At 36.0% G+C, this 24,465-nt stretch overlaps 1 protein-coding gene across 5 annotated transcripts in view; it reads right to left on the bottom strand.

Moving 5' to 3' along the window:
* Positions 1-24,465, bottom strand: part of CCDC141 (coiled-coil domain containing 141) — a 107,200-nt gene that overhangs the window by 67,375 nt on the left and 15,360 nt on the right. For all 5 annotated transcript variants that reach the window (XM_087733277.1, XM_087733273.1, XM_087733274.1 and 2 more), the window contains exons 4-6: positions 11,071-11,262; positions 8,786-8,894; positions 5,793-6,046 (exon numbers count right to left, since the gene is read on the bottom strand). In XM_087733277.1, coding sequence (XP_087589403.1) covers positions 5,793-6,046; positions 8,786-8,894; positions 11,071-11,262 — 555 coding nt within the window. The remainder of the gene's footprint in view (positions 1-5,792; positions 6,047-8,785; positions 8,895-11,070; positions 11,263-24,465) is intronic.

Genomic DNA, 24,465 nt, shown 5'->3' with positions numbered 1-24,465 from the left:
TTTATCATTCATTTACAATAATTATCTGCTCTGCTTGTGACGAATAATCCATATCAGAAATCAAAGGCTCTCCAACATTTTTGTCAGGTTGCTAAACTGCTCATTTTGCACTGATTATGGTCCAGGTGATTTCAATGCTTATATATAACCTTCCATTGCCTTACTACATTTCCCACTGTCAATTCAGAAAGAGAAGCAAGTTTTTCAACAAATAGCTGTTGGGTAAAAAACCTGAACCAACAGCGTAGCTTAGCTTGTTGTGGTGGGTTGGCCTTGGCCAGCTGCCAGACACCCACCCAGCCACTCTCACTCCTCCTGCCTTACAGAACAGGGGAAGAAAATAAAATGAAAAAGCTCGTGGGTTGAGATAAAGACAGGCAAATCACTTACCAGTTACCATCACTGGTGAAACAGACCCAACTTGGGGAAAATTAATTTATTGCCAATTATAGATTTGGTGAGAAACAAAGACAAAAACTAAATCACCTTCCTCCTACTCAGCCCTTTTCTTCAGGCTCAATTTCACTCTTTCATTCCCAACTCCTTTACCTACCCCCTCTCACTGAGTGGCACAGGGGTATGGGGAATGGGGGGGTTATGGTCAGTACATAACAGTTTCTCTCTGTTGCTCCTTCCTCCTCACACTTTTCCCCTAGTCCAGTGTGGGTCCTCCAGGGGCTGCAGTTCCTGTCAGGACACCCTGCTCCAGCATGGGCTCTCTATGGCCACAGTTCCTTCAGGAAATATCCAGCTGCTCCGGTGTGGACTCCTCCATGAGCTGCAGTGTAGATATCTGCTCCGATGCAGTCCTCTCCACAGGCTGGGGGGAAATGCCTGCTGTGGTGTGGTCTCTTCCAAAACTTCCATGGGCTGCAGGGAAATACCTGCTCCAGCACCTGGAGCACCTCCTCCCCCTTCTTCTTCACTGACCTTGGTGTTCACAGTGTTGTTTCTCACTCTTTTTTTCTTTCCCCTCACTCCTCACTATGTCTGTGCAGTGTTTTACCCTTTCTTAAATATGTTTTAACAGAGGTGCCACCAGCTTCACTGAGGGGCTCAGCTGTGCCCTGTGGTGTGGCCGCTGCGGAGCCGGCTGGAACCAGCTGTCTCCGTCAGGAGATAGCCCCAGCCCCTCCGCACAGAGGCCACCCACCCCTGTACCCCCCACTGCCAGACCTGGGCACCACACCCAACACACCTGTGTAGTGGGGATATTTTCAGAAGGAGGGGAATTCTTGCACACACCAATTCAAAGCTCATACACACATATGTTGTTCTGGGCTGTACCAAACCTCTTGAACAATCTGACACTAATGTGAGACTATAGAGAGAAGGAGCAAATATAGCAGGGAACAGAAATTCAGTAGTAACACACTTTTCTTTCTAGAAATTATTCCCACTAGGAAAAACTTTGGTTTTTTTCACTCCCTTTCTTTCTCTATGTATTAAAACACACATACTTACATGCCATAAATTAAATCTGACCTTACCTCAGGCAGTTCGAACTTGAGCAGCCTGCACTATGTATTTTGACATACCTACTCTGAACTGCAGGATGAGCTATTCTCAAATAATTTCTGCAGTGCATTCACAATGACTTTTGTTAAATACCAGACAGGTTTTTTTTCATCACAATCATCACTGTATTTGAGTGGCTGATGCTTTACTTACTATCTTAAATCTCAGATAATATTTTTATCATCAGTATGTGATGGCATCACCATGACAATACAGATCTGGCTTTGTTCATCTTGGGGACATTTCAGTCTCTTCATAACAATACTACCTAAGCCCTTCCCTAATCTTCAATGCATTTATCTTCACAATATTGCTAGTGAAGCATCCTCATCTAATTTCATAAATAACGAGTTAGTGCAAAATGGGACTCCAGATGCATTTTCAAAGAACAATGCAGCACTTCAGTTTAAAGTCTGGGCTTTAGTGATTTTTCTATGATCAAGTACAGCCTTATAAAGAAGAGGAATAAAATAATCTTTTTATGGGAAAAGAACTAAGTATCAGTATTGCATTGTCCCAGAGTAGCTACTAGTGGCTTGTTATACCATGTTTGTGAAGGACTGTAAAAGAGCCTGGAAATAAAAAAACACCACTAAATCTGATGTATATGAGTCAACAAAAGCATTTCAAGTTCCAATATAGCGGAACAGTCCTTTTCATTTGTGATGTTTCTTGCCTATATAGACAAAAGCATTGTATGCTTTTTTTTGGCCTCCTTTTTTTTTTTTCCTCCCCTTTTCTTAAGAAAGAACTTTGTTTACATTATGTTCCCAAATACAGAAGTTATTTAGAATATTAGCTAATAAAAGTAATCATTTCAATGTTGAAGGGAACATTTGCAGTTGTGAAATATTAAAACCAAGTAACCCATATAGATACATGCATAGTTTAACAAGAATACATATACTCTCAGGAAAGATTATGACTGATCAACGATGGAGTGAGTTTGACAGGACATCAGAAACTCATTTGGTTTCAGGATGTGGGGCTTTTCTTCATAGGATCAAAGTCTGGGAATCCTATGCAGTTGGCTCACATATGCAAGAGTAGTAAGAGGAGCGAAGTTACCACTATCAGGAGAAACAGGATAGGAGATCAGACATTTAGAAATACGCAAGAGGGGAAGCATTGGCCATAATTAAGACAATGGCAAAATCACTGCTAAGTTCACTGGCACCATGATTTCACCAGAAGTGGCTAGAAAAGAAGTAATCTTAAAAGAAACATGTTACTTGTTACAGTCATGACCATCAGATCATCACATTCCAATTAGAGATCAAAGGAAGGTACTGCATTTTTAGTTCTTCAGAACCAGGTAATAAGTAGTGACCTTTACAGCTGCTTGGCTTTTCTTTTAAAAAAGCAATCCACAGATTATGCGGCCTTCTGCATTACATAATTATGCCTAGCAAAACAGAAGCAATACAAAGAGCAAAAATCCACTCTTAGATCTTACACAGCAGAGCTCATCTCCAGTACTCTGCTTTCTCCGTATCCCCTGAACTCCCATTAATGTCAGTAGGAGTTCAATACGCTGTTCTTGCATATGTAGCACCATTAGACATCAAGAGGAGTTCAGTCCATGTACAGAGATTGGAATATTCATTTTCAGATGTGCCGAGAGACTTTGAGATTCTAATTTCTGTCATCACTCAGAAATATATGCATAATGTGATAAAGGCCAGAGAGAAGTTTTACATAAAGTCTCTAAAAGTTAATTTTCCAGTGTTTGTATTTACATGTGAATATATTATTTGTCCATGATATATGCAAATTAATTGTCCATAAATGTACAAATCATACATTATACCAGGTTTGACTCTAATGCAGATACCAAACAAGTATATTCTGGTAAGTATGATATTAAAAACTATTTGAATTTGTCCCTCCATGTGTATACCAGCCTCAAACTGGACACAAGTATGAGCTCACAGGTAGTTAAATACTGGCCACTCTCTTCAGATGATCAGGAAACTTGCCAGTAGAAACCAGTTTCTATACATACTCTTTGTGATGTGAGCACATACCTGAGAAGAAATGGAAACATACACACAAAAAATTCACTGCACAATATTTTCAATCCCACCTAAATTAGGGTGAATTCTAGCTGGTTACTCCCAAATATTTATCCCTTATATGTAATGAGGACAAGTAGAACTCCCTGGTAAATTTTATGAAGTTGTGACATTTAACATCTCAGGCAATGTGGTGGGTTTTTTGTGGTTTTTTTTTGTTTTGGTTTGGGGTTTTGGTTTTTTTTTGTTGTTGTTGTTTGGTTTGGGTTTTTGTGGGGTTTTTTTGTTGTTGTTGTTTTGTTTGTTTTTTAAAAGAAGCGTGCTTGGCTCCAAAAAAGACCCCACATATTTATCCCTCACTCTTCAGCAGCAAGCTATTTCTGAAATGTTTCCATTTTGAATGTTCCTTCATGTTGTATACTATGGAATAGCACTGGCATGATAAGGTATTTGCAGTAACATCTAATACTTTTGCATGTAGAGAAAGGATAATTTTTCTAGATGAACTAGGACATATTTCCAATATAGCGAGTTAGACTGATACTGAAAGTTCAGTTGTAGCTGTTGTAAATTTATTAAAATACATTATATTGAAACAATATTTCTTTTTGAGGATCTTTCTTTTATGGTATAGCTATGTGGTGATACTGAAAAAAAATATCAAAAACAGTAACAGCAGCAATAATACGTATCTCTAAGCAAGCACTAGATGGTTTCTAATGATTTGCACAGAAATAGATACAGCCTCCTATACTGTAGTTCTTGTTTTTCAGTATTTTTGTCAGCTGTTATTTTATAATTACATACTGACATTACGACACTTGCATAAGACCATACTATTTTTATCTGTTTTGTTTTGTTTTTCTATCTAATCATTAAATAAGAATTTTTTGCTCTGTTTCTGGCAGCTACTGATATTGACTGCTCCAGAAATAAGGCTGTCAGCTTGCTTGCGTACCTCAACAATTTTGTTGTCTCTATGCAAAATTACAAAGAGTAGTGCTTGTTGAATAAGGTGCTTCTCATCTTTAACAACCTCACAGGCAAAGTTAGTGCCTACAGACTAGACTACTGCTAACAGTTTCTAACATTTTCCTGATACAGTGGGAAACTTTATTTTGGAGGCAAAGAAGGAAACTTACAGAGGTATGACAATTGGGACTGTACTGTCAGAAGTCCATAGAAAATTTTAGCCTATTTACAAAACACTGAAAATAACACAGCTTTAGTCTTGTTAGACTTTGACAGTTAAATTTGCATAAGTTCCACCTTCTCAGCATACTTAATATCCAAAGAAGCGGAGCAGGACTCTCCCCATATCTTTTTTCTGACAAGTTGGTGAAGTTACGTGGTGTTTCTCAAGGAAAATGAGAGGAGAGAATCTTACATTGCAGAAGTTTTTCTGATAATGTGAAGCACAAAGAGAGAAAAGCTACTGATCTGAATGCTGGGAGATGAGAAATGAAAAGGAAAAAGAGCAGTAGGACTGGAAAGAGGAAGAGAAAGAGTAAGACTTAAATGTACCTAAGCTCTGAAAGCAAGGTACAAAACCAAGCTGTATTTGAGAAATTCAGTAAGAGACAGGAGCTAAGCTGGGAGAAAGAAGGAGAGAGAGAAACAGATTGCAGGTGTGGAAAACCTGCAATCACTATAGTACCCTAAAGAATTTTTTTGTGACTCCAAGAACAAAATATTCCTCTGCCTTCAGACACACCAACTGGCTAGCTATGCTATATCTTCTCTTTAACTGACTAGCCTAGAAACAGCCTGCTGCAGCTGTAATTTCTATTACCAGTTACTGTTATCGCTCATGTGTCTAGAGGTTTGTTTGTGCTGGAAATTCAATTTGAAGGGTATCTGGTTTGGTTTGAAGCACCACATTTGATAACTTACAGGAGGGACCCACATAATGGAAATAGTGCTTTTGAAGACATTGAAGTTATATTGAAATAAATTGTGAGGATGTTATAGTTACAAAGTCAAATATTCAAAAGTTAGGATCTCATCAAACAGAAATGGCCCAGGGATATTGGCCTAATAAATATATTAAAATATATATTATTATATATAATATATATTATTATATTATATAGTATTATATATATTATATATTATTATATATTATATAATATTATATACATAATATTATATATATTATTAATATATTATTAATATTTTATTTTATATATATAAAGTCTCTACTGTAAAACAGTTGCTAGATTTTTTTTTTATTGTGGCTTCCCTTAATATATGTCTTACCTGGTTCTCTTGTTGGTGCCACAAACAAATTTGCAGAACCTGCTCCAGTCCTTGGCGCTGATGTTTAAGAAATCTGTCCAGTTGCCGTCTCCTGTCTTGTAGCATTTCAAGGAGACTATCAATTTTCAAGCAGCTGCTGTGGGCTCCCTGAATCATCTCTGGATTTGCATTTGGCCCCTCACATTTGAATTCTTCTATGAATTCAGTTAGCTCTTGGCTTTTGTTTAAAAGTGCAAGCGACTTTTCCAAAAGCTCTGTAAGAATAGAATTTCATAGGAAAAAAAAAAAAATGTGATTTGTAATTCTAGTAGCGTATTTCAAGTATTACTCAAGTATTTTTAAAACTACCTATCTATTTGCATACATGAGTGTAATGTATTTTCATGCATTGCATGAACAGGTTATAAATACTTACTTTAGAAGGTATGTATCCTAAGATATTTCAGTTTGGACAGCTGTTATATAAACCTACAAAGGTATAACAGTGTATACACATATATATATGTGCCTATAATGGTACGTGTAATATAATATATATACACACATAATGGTGTACCAAGAGCTATTGAGACAAAACCCAGAAGTGATATTGTTTTCTGAAACTGAGTTCTTTTTGATGGTTTCCCAATCCTCAGGTAAGCTGAAGTGGAATTTCCTACCCTGCTTTCTGTGTGGGTCTGTAGCCTCTGTAGTTTTTCATTAGTGATGCAAGCAAAGTTTAGGTCTTTATGTCCCTCACAGCAGTTGAAAGAAAAAGTTCTCCTGTTTGGGGGCTGTTACAACCTTATGACTAAATAAGTCATGAACATCAGGAACTCTTACCTTCTTTCCATAACCTCTACCTAGACACACTCAGGGTTAAAATTCAGTGGACTAGTACACTTTAATGACCTACTAGTCCTGTGTCTGTCTGTTCCATCTCCTTGAAGTCACATAGTACAAAATCTATTGAACAGACAACGATCAGTATTTATAGGTCTTTCAAATGAAAAGGGAAAATTTTTATGTACAGAATGAGGAAGAAGGGGAGCCAAGCCAGAATAAGAGGCAAGGTAGGCATGAAGAAAAGTGTAAGAAAGGAATGTTTACAAGGAGCTGCTAGTGAATCAACCAACAATGGGCAGCAAACAGCTGAAACATTCATCTTCCCAGCTGAGTACACGTACTGGTAACTTAAAGCAAACCACCCTAAATCTCCACCTTTCACATGGAGCACCTAGTGAAGATGCAGAAGTGGAATGCCTCCACTTCTCCAACCACCAAGGGCTAACAAGAGTTTAGTTTCCATGAGTTCACTGCAACAAGCCTGTACATTTTACTTCTTGCCTTCCAGAAAGGTGGAAATCAGAAATGTTCCATTTCAGTCCATCCAAAATGTAATACATATAAAAATGGATAAATGAGGATAATTCATATATTTTCACCTTTTTTATTCTGATTTGAAATGCGTTTGTGTCAAAAATTTTTTCTTTTGGTGACAAACATTTGTGATAAACTACTCATCACATACTGGTAGAGCAAATACTTTGTAAAGGTCGTATTTTCAGCCATCTTACTTTGGAGTGGACAGATGATATCTTTCTTGCAGAAAGCAATACAAACACTCTTTTTTAATCAAATAGCTCAATATCAGTTTTCCAAATTTGATGTGGTTAGATTAAGAAGTCAATCAATTGCAACCACTTTCCCCCATCTGAGGAAAGGCTTATCCCCATCAAAGCAGTCTTTCTGTGGCAAATCATTTCATCTGATTCTTACAATTATAGACCTTTTCAGCAATAAATTACTGCCAGACACTTCAGGTTAAAATTGCTGTACAGTGAGCACTTTGCTCCCATGAAGATCGAATTAGAAGCCCCAAAACCCATATTAGAGTTACCTGAGTTCAATTCTCTATTCAGTCTCCTGAGAAGAATACCTGGCATTCAAGGCAGCTAAAAATATTTAAGCTGGTACTCCACTAGTGAATAATAAAGTATAATTGATATTCTGCCAGTTATTAGTAATCTTATAGCAAAATTGGTTAAAATTACAAAGATAAGATAAAAGATACAGAACGATATGGAATTGCAAACATGTCTGAAGTAGCCACACAATGAGATTGGTTTTGAGAAAGTTATTTTTACCCTTTTTGAATTAAGACTACCACAACATGGTAGAAGATGCTTCACATGAAAATTTGAATGAACAAAAAGAAGTTACATGGAATAATTTTTCTAAGAAGACATATGTGCAGGAAAGTTGTGGTGGAAGGGGAGAGAGCACCTTTTTTCCAGGAGTGTTCAGTTCTAGCTGCAGAACCTTGGAACAGATCGGGCAACTCAATGAGGAAGTGAAACACAGCCCCACTCCTCAAAGGCAGAAGCAAAATGCAGGGAACCACTGTAGGCAAATAGATTCTGAATCTGGCTGGTTGCCGCCTCTGTCTCAGCTCCCACACTTACTTTACCACTTCTGTTTCAAATCCCATCCCTAGGCAAAGGAAAGCAGAGGGTAGACTTCTCCCTTGACCATTCTCAAGAAACTGTAGGACTTTGCAGGGGATTGTTACTAGAGCTGATTGGAAGTTTTCTAATGGAAACTTTTCCATAGGAAAATGCTAAGTCATTGATAGCTATGATAACTTTGATGAATTTTCCCATGGAATAGAAGGATTGTTTTAGAACTTGCTTGTCAATCAGCATTAAAAGTCAGCTTGGTTTCTTAGCAGCTCACCTGACCTGGACTGCCTTGAAATCAGAATAGAAGCATACCACTAGTTGCTCTGCAGCAACAAAGATGGAACCATGAGAGAGCTACCTCAAAACCAGGAGTTTCATATCTTTCAGAAGGCCTGATAAAGAGTTATTTCACCATTATATTTTTCCAAATAGAACATTTTCATATTTGTTCTAAGATTATTTTTTTTTTAAATACCCACAGGAAGAGTAAAATCATCCTTCAAGGAGTCAGCGCACAATCACACACCATCAGGACTGGAATACAGTTTGTACCTTTTGTATGATGCTCTTGTTGCAGAAGGAGTTCTCTCAAAGAGTCAATATTGTCAAACTCTTGGGCATTTTTCAGAAAATCTTCAACTTGGTCAATTTTAACAGCAAACTGCATTAAGAAAACAAAGGGTGAGAAGCAGCACAGTATAATTTTCTTTTACAGAACTCCATCATAATCTCTGTATTATAGGTAAAGTTCATGAGAATTTGTAAATTCTTGGAGAAACATGTTTTTAGTGACTGCTAGATACCGATGCTTTGTGGCCTCTACGCACCTTCTGGTTTTTTGAGGTTCTTATTGATTGAGGGAACCCAAATTTCAGTTGACAGACTCCATAATTACAGTTTGTTGCTTTATGAATCATCTTTCCTACATAGTCTTCAGACCCACTGAAAATACATTCTTATGGAAGAATCTGTTAATTTCAAAGCCTTCAGTAAAATCATTTAACAGAAATGAAGCCTTTAGCTTAGGTCTCCTTTTCAGAACTTCTTTCTAATGTTAAAGTATTGAGGGAAAAAAAACGTTTAAGGGCAACATCAGACAGAGATACAATCTTCAAAGCAATCTTTTGAAGGCAGAAATGAGTAGGAAATTTAAGCTAATGAATATTATGGTAAATACAGTAATTAATTATAGTGGGGAAACAGCATCTCTGTAATGAAGACTGAAGTTAGGTTACTCCTTTACAGCTCATTTTTCCATGGGTCCATATTTTAAATATTCTGTGTTTCAGGGAGATCTGGAGCAGATTTGGTAATCTGCTGAGACTGTTAAAACTAAGGTTGTAATTCTTTATTTGGCTTCCACCTTTGCAGATGCAATTCCAAGTATAAGCAGCTCAGAGAGAATTGAGACACATATTCTGCATCTTAGCCAATCTTTATCAATTCTACTGCTTCATTTCAAGAATGAAGAAACGAGTAGAGTTCAAACCTGTGTTTGAAAAGCAAAGATGTTGAATACTTTGGTGAAATTAAGGAAGATGAAAAGTAAGCACTCTGCTTTTTCTGTCTTTTGTACTGTTCCACATTTTTCTCCCTCTCAATCTGCATGCTATAAAAGAAATCCATTAGGTACAACATTTGAGATTTCAGTTCTGATTTTCACTAAAGACTATTCTTGAGACATGTTTTGTGTTTTATCACCATAAAACAAAGATTTCCATAATCACAGGCTGTCATTTAAAGAAAAACCTTTCCATAAGAAGTTTCAGCAACTGCTATTTAAATTGATATTGTATTTCTTCTTCCCTTCTATATATAATGGATGTGATCTGTGCTGTGCTGCTGCATTTTGTTTTAATGATATAAGCCTGTTGCAGGGGCGGTTCAGCTAGCCCCTTAAGGATTTAGTCTGCACTAGGTCAACTTTTGGTAGTATAGAATTTATCATAGTGATACTGATGCCAATTCTGTACTAATTTCTTTGTATAATACACATCGCCGGGACAAAATTATTAGTAGATAATTGATCTTCGAGTTCTTAGGACAGTTAGCAGTAAAAAGGTTGCTTCTATAATTTATAGGTGGCACTGGGCTACTGTAGAAACAAAATTATCAGGGAGAATTATTAAACTCTTCAAAGCTCCATGAATGCAGGTAGAATCGAATGTGAGGCTACACAGAGTGAGCACGGAATCCCTCTCTGCTTTAGCAACTTGTGTATCAGTGAATTAGGATAAGAGATACAGAGAAATGGGTAAATGGGGCAAGACAACACTCTGAAATCTGTCTCTGGGCTTACACAATTGTCCTTTTGTGCACATCTGCACATGGAAGTCTCAGGTAAAGGACTGGCAAGTTAGACTAATGTTTAGTTTGCATAATTACAATAGCCATATGGGTATTTCAGTGTAAAACCTTCAGTGGCCAATCTTCAGTAAGCATTAGCAAAAGCATCTGAGAATTTAGTTCTTTCAATGCCAGATCATTTCAATCATAAGGAATGAAAGATATTCTGCAGAATGTCCATAGCCACTGGATTACGTATTTTAGGTTTTGGTCCAGTTCCATTTTTCATTGTCATTTTTCTGTCAAGTACAAATTTTGGAGACATCATGATACGATATTTCTTAAAGTCTACATGTTTTTTTTGTTCAGTTTCATCCTGAACTATCCAGAAGGTGGAAAAGGAAGGATGCATCTAGAGATTTTTATTTTCTTAATTGCTTCAATGTTTAGGAATGCAATGAACATATATAATAGAGTAAAATTACAATGGACAGAGTACCTGTAAGATGTGGGAGGTTTCAAATTAAAAGTCATTTAATTTAAATACAAACCTCCAAAGCATTTTCAAAGAACACTGAAGTAAGTTCCAGAAGTGCCTGTCGCTTCTCTAACATAATGATGAGGGCATCCCATGCATCCCCAAGGGTCTCCGCCATGGCATCATAAACCTGACTCTTTTCTTTGTTCTCCTCTGCAGCCTTGTCTGCTTCATGCAGCAGGTCCCATACCTGGTCTTCCAAAGCCTGAGAAGAAAAATATGAACAAATCTGTAAACAGAATCCAAAACACTGTGCTGATACTGATGTCAAGATACTTTTTCAGTGGGTCTTACAAACTACCCACAAGTCTCCTACTCCTGCTTTATTTCCAGTTCCTAGTGATAGGTGTGTAGCTGTTCCTGCATGTTTCATAGCAAGCTTCTGAATTTCATGTACACTTAAGCGGGAATATTTTATGAAATTTCATTTAAAAACAAGTGTTAAGAGAATTTATCATTGTATTTCTAATATTTAGATTCAAATAGGTTTACATCTCCTTAAACACAAATCTTGCTGGAAGTGGTAGCAATGCAGATATTTTGGATCTTCTTTCATATGCCATCATATTACATTACCTGACATTACAAGCTTTAAGAGTTTGTAAAGTAACTTATAAGTCTCTGATAACTTCAACACAATCCAGACAAGAGTAGCTTGAACATATGCACGTATTCTCCAAAAAAACCACCTAATTTATGCAATGTTTCAAGTTCAGCTCACTGCTTTGCTCAAGCTGCCACCAAATAATACTCTATTGTCAAGAAAATCATTCTACTGTGTTTCATTCCCTTTTCTAATCTCACTATGAGAAAGATAACTGCTGGGCCATTTCCAGCTTATGTTAAAAATCTTTAGTGTGTCAGAAAAAATTATTAGCATTTGTTCTACCTTTTTTTCCCCCCCATCTCAGGTTTTATTATGATCATGAATTAATAAAGTGCCAATTTCTCCTGTTATTGCAGGTGCTATCACATGAATGTGTAATGGGAAAAGAAATCTGTATTAGGCAAATTAAAATCTGTGATAACTCATTCTCATGACACAGAATCTAATAAAAGTTAAAGAATTGGAAAACTTGAAATCCTCCTGACAGATCCAACTGAAAAGACGAAATTGCAGAAAACTTTATTGTTCTAACCATAGAACCATAACCTCCAGTCCTCCCTAGACCTTGTATACTATGCAAAGCTGTCAGCTTGAACTGAAGAGGCTCATCAGTTCTCTCTAAAAGCAGTACTGTGAGAACGGAACTTTTATTCTTTCTTTGAAATTATTTTAACTTAACTTTACAGCCAGCCGACTATGAAAACAAACAGTGGTAAAAATAACAGACATAAGAGCAGTTCCAATAAACCCATCTTTTTCTACAGTATATAGAAAAGTAATTATCATCAGCATGAATGCATGTTTTTTGTTTGGTGACAAACCCATCAAAAAGAGCATCTGATCAAAAGCCAGTGTTCTAGAGAACAATACACACACCATTTTGTTTTCTGAATACCAGGAATGGGAACTGCTGCTTTCTAATCCTTCTGTAAAACCAGTTCTTTTTGTTCTGTTGAATCCCCCTCCCGACTGCCTCATAACATGAGAAGAAAAGCTCAAATCCCCCAAATGCTACCTATTCTGTATTGAAGTAGAAATCCAATTAATATTTATTTAAAACAATGCTTTGACTTTAAATGAGGTCATTTGCATGGAGTAGATACTGTCACTCTGATGTAACTATTGATAGCAACTGTTTTATATCTCCGTTACACCACAATGAGACAAGAGTCAGATCAGGAAAAACAGTTGGCCTTGGGAATCTAATCCAAAGTACTCCAGTCAACTTTTATTCAAGAATATTTATCTAGCTGACAAGGTAACTAAGGGTTGCTGCAGGTGTTTTGCTAGTCTTACATGCAGCAGTCAGAATCCTTATTATTGGAAATTAAAAAAAAAGAGCAGCACTGACTCGTGATAATTTTTAAACCGCAGAGATTATGTGCTTGTACAATTAATAAAATTTAAAACCCAGCTTCACCAAAACAAAGATAATGGTAAGTTAATGAACTGAGCTTATGAAAATTTTAGATGAAAATCCGTCTTTCACTGCAATCTTTAGCACAGTTCTTTCAACTCGGTGTTTCTTTTATTGGTTTGCATCATTATTTCTCCATTATTTTTATACTGTCAAAGCTATAAAAATAATGTTATCCATGTAATACTGGATTTTTCTAAATATATGCACAATCTCTTCAGAGCCAACAAAGCCTTGGTTCTTTGTTCAACCTCAAAAAAAAGGCTAAACTCCAAGTACTAACTGCCAAGCGCTACCTGTGTTGGATGAATCCTGGCTAACAGCTCTAAAGGAAGTTTGTTTTGTTTCATAGCACCTAGAAGAAACGATTTTGTGAAAGTCGTGTAAGCTTTAAGGCCAAAGTGTAGAATAAAAGAAACATCATGACAGAAGATGAATGAATGAAATACACAAGGATGTGATTTCATCGCCCTGTGATGGCAGGGTAGGATGAAGTTAATGTAGACATACTTCAGAGTGCTTACTAGATATAGCTGAAAATGCTTTACCAATATTTTTGATGCAAGATGATTTTCAAAGTTCTTTATGCCAAGCATTTGTTTTTAGCAGGTAAGTTTGACTTCATTTGAAAAAGTGAATGCCATAAGCTAAAAAATAAAACCATGGAAAGTTTGGCATGGCTCCATCCATTATGTCCACTTTCCTTTATTTGCTGGGTTTCTTAAACATGACATTTCTTTCAGACATCACAGCAGTTCAGCAAAAGGAGACTATGTCTTATTATTGGAGAAAAAAATCCTGTAAGGAATATTGGCTTTATTGGAGAATGAAATTATGAGACACCTGAAATAGATATTCTGTAAAATGACATCAGAATTCTAAGTGTTCAGTCAAAATAATTCTGCTGAAAATAAAAAGCTCACTTTAAGACTAAGTGACAGCTAGAAAACAAATCTGGAAATTTAATATGCTAGCATTCATTGTTTTCAGTTTAAAATGACAAAAAGTCAGGGATTATTTTCCCTGGTATTTATCAAGGAACTGGTAAATTAGCAGAATGGTAGCGTATAGTATTCCTATCTCTCTTAGGAAACAGATTACAGTTTACTGAAAATAATGAAGATTTATTTTGATTTGGTTTTTGTTTTTTTCCCACTTGTAGTTACCTTCAGAAGTAATCTACAGGCATGATGGCTGCATAATCGGACACATCTTTGTCTACATTGTTCACTTGTTTGAGAACACTGCATTTTAGGTAAGGTCTTGAAATCTTCAATGGCCAATACAATACTAACAGGAAGAAGGAAGTTACTTCATCTGGAAGGCCACTTTATCCATCTTTTCAGGCCCCATCCTCTGTTTTCCGCTTTTCCCTTATTGGTTAACTTCAGACACACAGGATTTTCACAATAAAAACAGATCAAGCACATTAAAGGCAAACCTGCATTAATAATGCAGTCACATTTCTATTGTGGTATATAGCGCTAGTAAAATTGGTAGCTAGACTCATGTGCTGTTTCGTTCTCATCTTACTAATTATGCCACTAAATTTATTTCTAAGCTTTTGCACAAGGAACGCTAATGAACAATTTCTTTAATTGAAGCCATTTGCCAATAGGTAAATGAGCACACATAACTATAATATGCTGCTCTTCAAATAGTCTATACATTCAATAAATATATTTTAGTCTTCCAATTTATTTCTAATGCCAACTGTTCCTGTTATCACTCATTATATTTCACAGACAACATAAAGGCAGGATATGACATTTACATTCCTTCAAAACAGACCTAGATATTGATTTTCAAAATCTATTCTGAAAACACAGCCAGACTACTTGCAAGATGATTTTAAAAGGCTACTCCAATAAAAGCACAGTATAAAACATTGGTTTTGTTACCATGAAGACACAGTCAAGGATAATTTGACTAGCTTTTCAGACACATAAGAGAGGAATTTATCATTGATTTTCCATGTCACACTGCTTTGTTCTCTGTCCAATTTCATCAAAACAATCAATATTTTCTAACCACATATGATAACATAACATGAAATGCCTAGAGCTCTGCTTGTCTACAGGACACAGAAAAATGTTTCACTCTTTCCTAACAGCTCAGCTTACTCAGAGTGATAGCACTCAAGACCCAAATTCAACACTAACACTATTTTACATTTAGAAAAAGAATATTCTAGAAGAATCATGAATCAGGAAATAAAATATGATTTTTTAAAAAGCTATAAAAATGGAAAATAAATAAGGTTTATGGATTTCATTCATTTTTCCAATAGCTTAACTACTGATAAATGAAGCCATATGAAGAGAGCATGAAAGGGAAAACAAAATAACAAAGGTTTCATGTGTGCAGACTGGGTCATTCTCCATTCTTGTCATTTAACACCCAACACTAGGAAATAGCTGTTATGTCTTAAAGTTTGTTTTAAAATAGACCTAAAATTTAGGACTATGTCCTACAACAAATTGTAGGCTTTTTGATTCTTTGATTTTGATTTACTTGTACGCTCTTTTAGCAGGAAGTGCAAGTTCATGTCAGAGTTCAAGTACTAAATATCAACTCGCTTTTATGCCGCATTAAAATTTTCATCATTTGGATTGTTTTAAAGTTTGGTGAGAATACTGGAAACTGGTGAGGTTACTTGTTTCTCTGGGCAGCTACCTACCCTCAACAGGCAAGGGATAAACCAAACCCACAGTTTTAACAATTGATACCATGGGTGAGATTCTCTTCCCCTCACTTTCTAGCCACTTCAAGAGACTTGCAGAGACCTGGAGTCCCTGAAAGCCCCCAATTTATTTCCAGCCTGCAAAGTGTGGCTCTAGTGAAGAGGGAAACCATGAGATTCTTTCTTGAAGTAGTCATTTGCCAGGTGAGGACAGAAATAAAGCAGTGTGGAATGTACAGACCACTTGGCCTCAGAGATAATTATTACTGAAAAAGCCATTTGTCCTCTGTTTCTTTGCCCCCTCTGCATTTTCTTCAAGGTCAGTTTAGCAGATGTTCCAGCCTAGGGTTGAGATAACCCAAAGACAGCTTATTGCTTCCCAAACTACTTCCTTCTTTGCTATGAGTGCTGTGCTTCATCACAGATTCTTACCCCCGAAGGTTCTAAAGAATGTGAAAGGTCATGTGATTTTTTTTAAGTTAAATTTTTTTTAAGTTAAAATTATTTCATGTTATAACACATGGTTAACCCTCTTATTTATAGGTAGGCATTTTCAGTTGTAGTCTATAGTCTATAAAGTTGCTTTCAAACATGCTATTTGTATATCTCTGCTGCTACAGAATTATGTCATTTCAACAACATTATCTATAAAACGTTATATAGCTAAAATTGGCTTTAGGGAAAAAAAGAGACTTTCTACTGAAGGAGCATACCAAGGCATGAACTATTCACAATATTTCTAAATCTTGGTAAATCTTATGTACAGCTGCAAAAAGTTGCACTGAAGTATGTGCATCTGATCTTCACATTTCATTTCAGTGTAATCTTCAACAGGAAAGCTACTGAATTTATGGATTTTAAACTCCTCAAGCCAGTTTATGTAACAATAAAAAAAAAAAAAAAAAAAAGAGACAAAACCCCAAAATATCTTGTAGACTGATCAAGCCTGAAAAGTCAAGTCAAACTTGCTCCATAGTCAAATATTCTGGAACTGCTTAGAATACAGGAAAATCTTGCCAGGGGTACATAGAAAATGGCATTTCACTGTGCATTGTAAACAGCTGTTCAATTTTACCCCTGGCTGTACATAATCCCAGCTGAGAAAAGGAAAGAAGAAATAGGAGACAGACAGGAGAATCTGGGTCAGAAGAAGAAATGCATTTCTGAGACAACACCACCTGAAGCAGGTGCAAGAGCTTCCCCTCCAATTACCTCACTACAAAATTGGATCAAAGTGATGAGTTAACAATATGTTGAATATCACTGCTCATGAAGATCTACTGCTGATTATCTTTAAACTTTTTTTTTTTTAAGTTGATATAGATCACCAAGATCTCATTGTATTGTATTAAAATGGAAATTAACACCTCTCTTCACTTGGAAAGCTTACTCCCAAAGAATCATTTATACAAAAAATTACCAGTTGGAAGAGCTGTGAGACATTTGACAAAACTGAACCACTGTTTGAAACTCATGTCACTGTGCAAGAATTATACTTTTATACAAGAGTATATATTGCAAGAAGTGTATTTACTGCAACAATAATAATAAACCCTAACACTAAATTTACTGTAACTGTAGCCATCTCTAGTTTAATCAAGCCCTCTTCTGTTACTTAATTTTGTCTCCTGTCCTTGCCAATTTGAGCATGATTGGTGCTGCCGATTTGCAACAGTATTGTTTCAGAGAAAACGGTGCAGCAATGGGTAAGTCTGGTGCAGCTGGTGAAGACATGCCTAAGGTAAAATTTAAGTCACTCATTCCGTGCAGTGTCAACACCTAGAACTCAGTGCTAATGCAGTATTTACTTTTTAGGTTGGTTTTACTGCTTTCACTGAGGTTGTATCTTCACTAAAAGGTGGGGCCAAGCATTTCTGCCATCTGCACTGTAAGTCCTTTAGTGCAGCGCAGCTCAAAAAAGATCTGAGAACAATCCTATTGCAACTTACCACTTCTTGCCAGAGGGTGCTTGGAACTTAACTAAGCATTATAGGGCTTTGAGCACAAGAAATGCACCAGCTGCAAATGAATGAACTCTGTTCTTGATGGACATAGAATGATTCCTAGAAAGGTTTCTAAAGGTATACAAGTAAATTTTGGCAGACGATTTTAGTGGAAGCAGTGGGTAATTGTGGTTCATACTACTGCTGCTACACTGCTAGCTATATCTGAGCTAGTTGATTTAAAGTTAGTTCACAGGTGTCTACGCAAGGTGTAAGCATAAAATAGACCTGCTATAGGAACTCAGAATATAACATTCAAAACAGAAACAACATAGGTTTCTAATAACCCAATTACTACATTACCCATATGCAGCAAAGTATCCAGAAGCTCTTCATTACCATACATAACACTGTAACTTCTTCAGACACCTGTCAGTTGTTCCCTTACCTTATCATTTCTGGTTGAATAGTTTCATGGTCCCACCTTCACTTATATACAGAAGAAATCTTTAAGTACTGAATCCAATTACAGTTTTGGCATTGTCTTGAGCTTGCAAAACTGTTCATTGCTCACAATCACTTACATGCAAACATACAAGAATATCTAAATTTAGAGCATAGTTAAAGAAGTATAATTGTAGCATATACAGTTAGAATTATTAATATACTTATTTGATCTAATCTGCTCTATTTCAGTGTAATTGGATTTTCTTATTTATGCTTTCAGTCCAATTTGAATTTTAATTCATAAACTTTAATTTCTAAAATTCAATTTAGCTAAAAACAAAAAAAAACCCACAAAATATAGTGCAGGAAATAGAGATATACTGCATTTCTTCCCAAATCCATGCTCATTCCACAGCTGATGAGATGTTTTTCAGGCAGTATATATTGTTCACAGAAGAGAAGAAAACTGCTATCTTGGCTCTGGGACCAAGGAATTGCCTTGCTTTAGCCTTTGTACAACACATCTAAGATATACTTAAAACCTGTCAAAGAAAGTAAAGCTGTGGGGAGAAAAACAAACGATGCATTTTTAAGGTATGTTTCTATTACTCTATAATTGTAATGTAATCATTATAGGTTTTGGCTTCCTTTTTGCTATACGAAAAGCCTGTCCTTCAGTAAAACTGTTCTGTGTAATTCACTCATATTTTTATGTAGAGTTTAACTTAAACAGGTCATTAAAAATATCTAGCTGTTTCTCCCAAACCAATAAAGTTTTCCTGTATAATAAAAAAGGTGTGCAGTGAGCAGGATTTTATCCTTCCTGGCCAATGAAAACACATTGATCATTTCTGCTTTTCTTGAGATGGCAAAGCTTCACACTAGATCTGACTTTCAATAGCTTCAAAAAAGCACCAAGTACTGGATGAACAGGCAGAATAAATCACTGCCTTCTTGCATTGGCAACTCAGAAACAGTGCTAAAACAACAGCAGAGTCATTTGGGTAGCTCGTGCAAGGCTGCTCCTGGGCATCTCTTTTATAGATATAAACTGCACAAATAATCATTTTTCTAACAAATGCTTGGAGGCATTTATTAGGAGGATAGTCAGTGAATCTCTCAAACTAAGCAACCATTATGGGGTGCTGTATTTTCAAGTACTTTCATTTCAACATTATTTATGCTAGCTAATTGAATTGATGAATAAAAATTACTTCTTTTTTTTTTTTTTTTTAAAACTTCCCATCATAATTATTGTGACCGTTCACAGAAATCTCTGATTTGGAATTTGGCCATTAGAGCTGAAAAATCACTGTTTCATGTATAGCTCCATGATCCTTACAGGCTTTTTTCAGACTTACATGTAGTATTTTTATTTTGCAGAACATGACCAAGTAACAATGTTTACTAGCATATGCAAATCCGCTCTCCGACTTCTACATCCTAATACTTGACAAGTCTATTTGCACTCCAAAGCATAAGCATTGATCCTTAGGGTTCGAAGAAATCAGTGCTGCTTTAACTCTTTTGGTCTCCCCTCTGACTTCCAAAGAGGCTAGAGCAGGTTAACACCTTGAAGCATTTAACCAGCTTGCGATCTGCTTAATTTCTTAAGTTTATTCATTTTATCAAAAGTTTTACTGAAAATTTACTCAAGTTGGTCCAAGAAAACACAAAAGTCATTTTGTGTTAGACCACAACTAGCACTTAAACAACCCCAAAAACCCCAACAAACCCCCAGCAGTAGGTAGATGAAATTTATACTGCCCTTTGACAGGCTATTTTAAAGTAAAGAAGACTAAAGATAACTTTTAACTGTGTCTGGGCTTTAGAAGACCCACATTGGTAGACCCTGCTGAGGTCCAGAAGATTCCCGCATGCCCTGAGAAAGGTGATGTCCTACAGACCTCTCCCATCACACTATCGAGGACCCAGGATCCGAATTTACTTCATCAGGAACAGCTATGACTCTAAGCTGCATTTGGTCCTCAGCGTTTTTTCACACTCACGTAATAGCAATTAAATCACTTTCACACTCATGATGGATGTTTGAATCATCAGAAAAAAACATACTGAGAAGCTAGTTCATGAAACAAGTAAAGGGAGACTTTGTAAGACATTTTTATCTTTTTGAGTATCTGTACACTTACCACTAAAATCCCACATCTCCAAGATTGACAGCCTCTGTTTAATAAAATTAACGTAATAGAGAAGCAATTAACTGATAGCCTCTGTCCATAAGCTAAGGTATATAGAGAGGTGTCATTTACTATGTAGCATGAAACACTAGTATTTTCTTCCAGAGAATTTCAAGTGCAGTAACAAGTATTTAATCTTATTTTGTCCATGAATAGCATTGGCATGGAAGGGCAGAGAATGGGTTGAGCGAGCAGTTGTCAAACGCTATCAATACATCTAAAAAATAAATGCTACTTCTAAAATAGCCATTTTAATACTACTGGATAAAAAGCTGATGAAGTAAAGCACTAAGAGAAGCCATTATTATTTTTTTTTCTTACTGAGGCATAAAATGGTTGCATGCACAACAACTCTATAAAAGTAGTAGTGACATTCATTAATTATCCAGCATGAGATTTTCTTAACATTCTGGACCAGCTGTGTAACTAATATAATACAACAGGAATTAAATGAGTATGTGATACTGACAGTCTCTTCACTAATTCAACATCTTAATATTAATCTATGAAAAGAATTAATTATCATGACTTAACACTGACATGTTAAAAAAAAAAAGGTAAAATATTTTCAGTTTCACACACAGATTGCTTGTCACTAGTAGGTTAATTTCCCCCAAATTGTCATACCACTTTCACAGCTGTCCTGCATACACTGTGGAAAAACAGGTGGCATCTGAGATATCTCCATTTGGAATTTCTTGGCGAAGTCTGACTTTTTAAAGAGCTGACTATTTTATATTTTGAAATAAAACTAGACATGCATTTATCCTAATATTACATCAGCTTCAACATATTAAAAAGGCATTTCAAATGTTAAATCTTTCCTTCACTACTCGGGATGGACACTGTAAAATTGGTATAGGGCCCAGAAGTAGGTTTCCTTCTTTTAGTAGCCTTTTTGCTGAACAGGTTGTTAATTAACATTTGTACCTGACCAGTATGCTGCATTTTCCAGTAATTGGTTAGATGTGAGGCACATAATCCCTAAGACACAGAGAAAACTGGGATAACCTTCGAAAATTATCAGTCATGCTTTATGCAATTATTTTTTTTTATTCAATTACTGTGTGATGAATTCAAACCAACCAAAGAAAATTTGAAAGTTAAACTAAACCGCCATATTTAATGAAATGCAAAAACGGTGTGCATAAAGTTGCAAAAATAATTAGAAATTCGTTCATGTGTAATAACTTTTTTGTTTTTATAAGTGATTCATGGAAATTTTGAGATACAGACTTAATTTTTTCTTTAATGTCTATTGAAAATGGTTCACACATTTAAAACAGCTGTGTATTTTAGTTTTTTTAAAATAATAGTTCCTGTAATACTACAAAAAACCTAATATAGTATCAAAACAGCTGTCATTTTGTCTGTTACCGAGCAACAGAACACAGTTGCATTTTGAGAAGACAGACTAGGAAAAAAAGAAATATTTTACAGGAAACTTTTCTTTGTTGAGGAGGAGTTCAAATACATAAGATGGTCTTCAGAGTGATATTAAGGTTCTATTGCCATGTGTTTGAAATTATGCTTTCCACAACTGTCAAAGCCATTAGTTACTGTGAACTTTTCAAATATTTATCCTCAACTATTTTAGTTTCTATATACTATGTATTGGAAGAGTTTATTTTTAAATGGAGTAGACTGATACTGTTTTTATACTTTTCATCTTTGAAATATGAACTTTTTACCAACACAGAATCATAGAATAATTTAGGTTGGAAGGGACTCTGCAGATTATCTATCCAACCCCTTGCTCAAGTTAATCAATGACTTATCCCATGAAGTCTTGAACATCTCCAACAATGGAAATTCCAGAACTTCTCTGGGCAACCTGTTCCAGAATTTAACCATCTTCATGATCAAACTTTTTTTTCCTAATATCTAATTGGAATTTCCTTTTTCCCAACTTGTGTCTCTTGTCCTAAAAGCAAACTTAGCAAGAGGAAAAAAATATATTCCATCAAAAAATAATCACTTATGGAAAGCAAAATATTTCACAGAAACCTGAATTTTAACGAGGCTTTTGTTTTAAATTGGATTAACTTAATAGAGCTTTCCAGTAAAGCCTTTGCTTTATTTCAATTGTTTTTGGAATCTGACGTTTCAGTTTTCTGTTTTGGCATGATTTCTCAATAAATACATAAAAAATGTATTTACTGTTTCAATGGAGGAGAAACAAATTTGGAAGGATATTGTTTCCTGGAAAAGTCTGGTTTTCTGTTTGGTTTAGTTTTCCAATTTGAATAAAAAGAAAAGAAACGCTGGCACAAAACTTGACAATATAAGGAATGCCTCGCATGTAGGCAAAAAAGCAGTTTGTACAAACATGTAACTTCCGTTGGTCTCAGTAAAACCATGTCAGAAAAGCATTGTTTTTAAGACTACAGCCCAATTTCAATTTCTATAGGATGCTATTTTTCCTTTCCATTTCCACACCACTGTATTCACTATACCAAAAAAGAACATTGGTAGCTTAAACGGAACAATGTTCTGGTTAAGATTTACTGAGGGGAAACTAACAGGAATACAATCCCAGGCCTGTGGCACGCATGCTCACTGTCTGGTAATGCAGCAGTTATGCAGCCACACAACTCTCCCCCTACTCATTTTCAGGGCACATTTGGGTCTGATATTGTAGCAAAGACAGAATGTGAATAGTTGAAGATCTAGAAACATCTTTTTATGCAAGCTGTGATAGGTAGTATAGCTTTTGCATTCATTTGTTCACAGCCCGTTATTTGGGTACTTTATGTTTGGTTAAAAGAGCATGGAAAGGGAAGGGAAAATTGTCTTTTGCCTTTCCTCATTGTTGTACACTGAATATTCCTTCTTCTCTGGAGGGAAACAAAATTTGGCCTTCTAGAGTACACATTTAAGTATGTTCTTACCGTGTATTCAGAAAGCTTCTGGAGTGCAAAGCAAAGACGACAAAGGAAGATACCTAGCAATCAGGGAGCTTGAAGCACTGTCAGAGACTGGCAAACTCCTGAGGAAAATAAGGACTAGATACAGATAGGACTTAAACTTCCTAGAGGCCTAGAGGGGATTGCATACAGTATGTTGCAACCCAAAGAGCCACACGGAGCTGATAACATCAGGACAACATTAAAGGAAAAGACGAGATTTATGAGGACAGGGTTTAAAGAGAGGCTGACTTACAAGTGCAATAAAGTTACAATACACAGCTCTGTAGAACCCTTCTGGAGGTGTTGGTATGTTTGCTTGAAGGAAAAATTCAAAGTTGTGATATTTTAGCATTAGTTCATGGAATCCTAATGCAGACTGCAATGCTTAAAATTATGGTTCTCTTTCATTATAAGACTCTGTTGCTTGTGAAATTGCCAAAACAGAATGAAACTTCATGTAACAGGATCTGTGCCATACTGGATTTTTCTGGAAAGTTTCAACTAAAACATACAAATTAGTAGCTTCCAAAAATAAGAGGGAGGAAGAATACATCATTGCAAGGTACAAGTTTTGCTGAGGAGCTCTAGCACACACAATCTGCAGCAAGGGGCTTCAGAGGCTGGAAGACCCTGTGGACTAAGGGAGCACAGAATTAAAATTGTCCCTTCTTCGTTTCTGAGTGATTGTGTTTGCAGTCTTGGTAGTTTTTACTGCAGTAAGAAATGTAGCCATGATTAAGAATATATATAATTTAGTATACTGTTTACATATTTGTTTAGTTACTGCAGTACTAAGGAACACTGGAGCCACTGTATTTTGGTATAAGGTTACTACAGTTTTATACTCTAGGCCTAGCTAAAGTTAAGGAACGCAAATATAGCATACCACAGAATTATAACTAGCGTATCATAGAACTGAAACAAAGAGTATTAGATGAAAATATATGAATTAAAAATAGATCAAGTTCTGCACTTTCACTCTTAATTTTCATGAGTGGCAGACATCTGCAAAACTTAATTCTACTAGTCTCAACATATCCCTGTTCATGTTAAAAAATTCTCAAATTATTTTAAAAATGGAAAATGCAAGTACTTTAGGCACAGTCATGATTTCATAGGTAGAATTGATTTCACTCTTCCTGAACTTCTTTACTGATTTGCACCTCAAAAACCCCAAAATTTCATGCCAGTAAAGTTTTTACCT

This window comes from Nipponia nippon, unplaced genomic scaffold, assembly GCF_047370975.1.
Source record: "Nipponia nippon isolate SJK-2023a ecotype South Korea unplaced genomic scaffold, ASM4737097v1 scaffold_5, whole genome shotgun sequence".
NCBI lineage: Eukaryota > Metazoa > Chordata > Aves > Pelecaniformes > Threskiornithidae > Nipponia > Nipponia nippon.
Note: the sequence above shows the minus strand (reverse complement) of the source record. Positions and strands in the feature narration are given on the sequence as shown.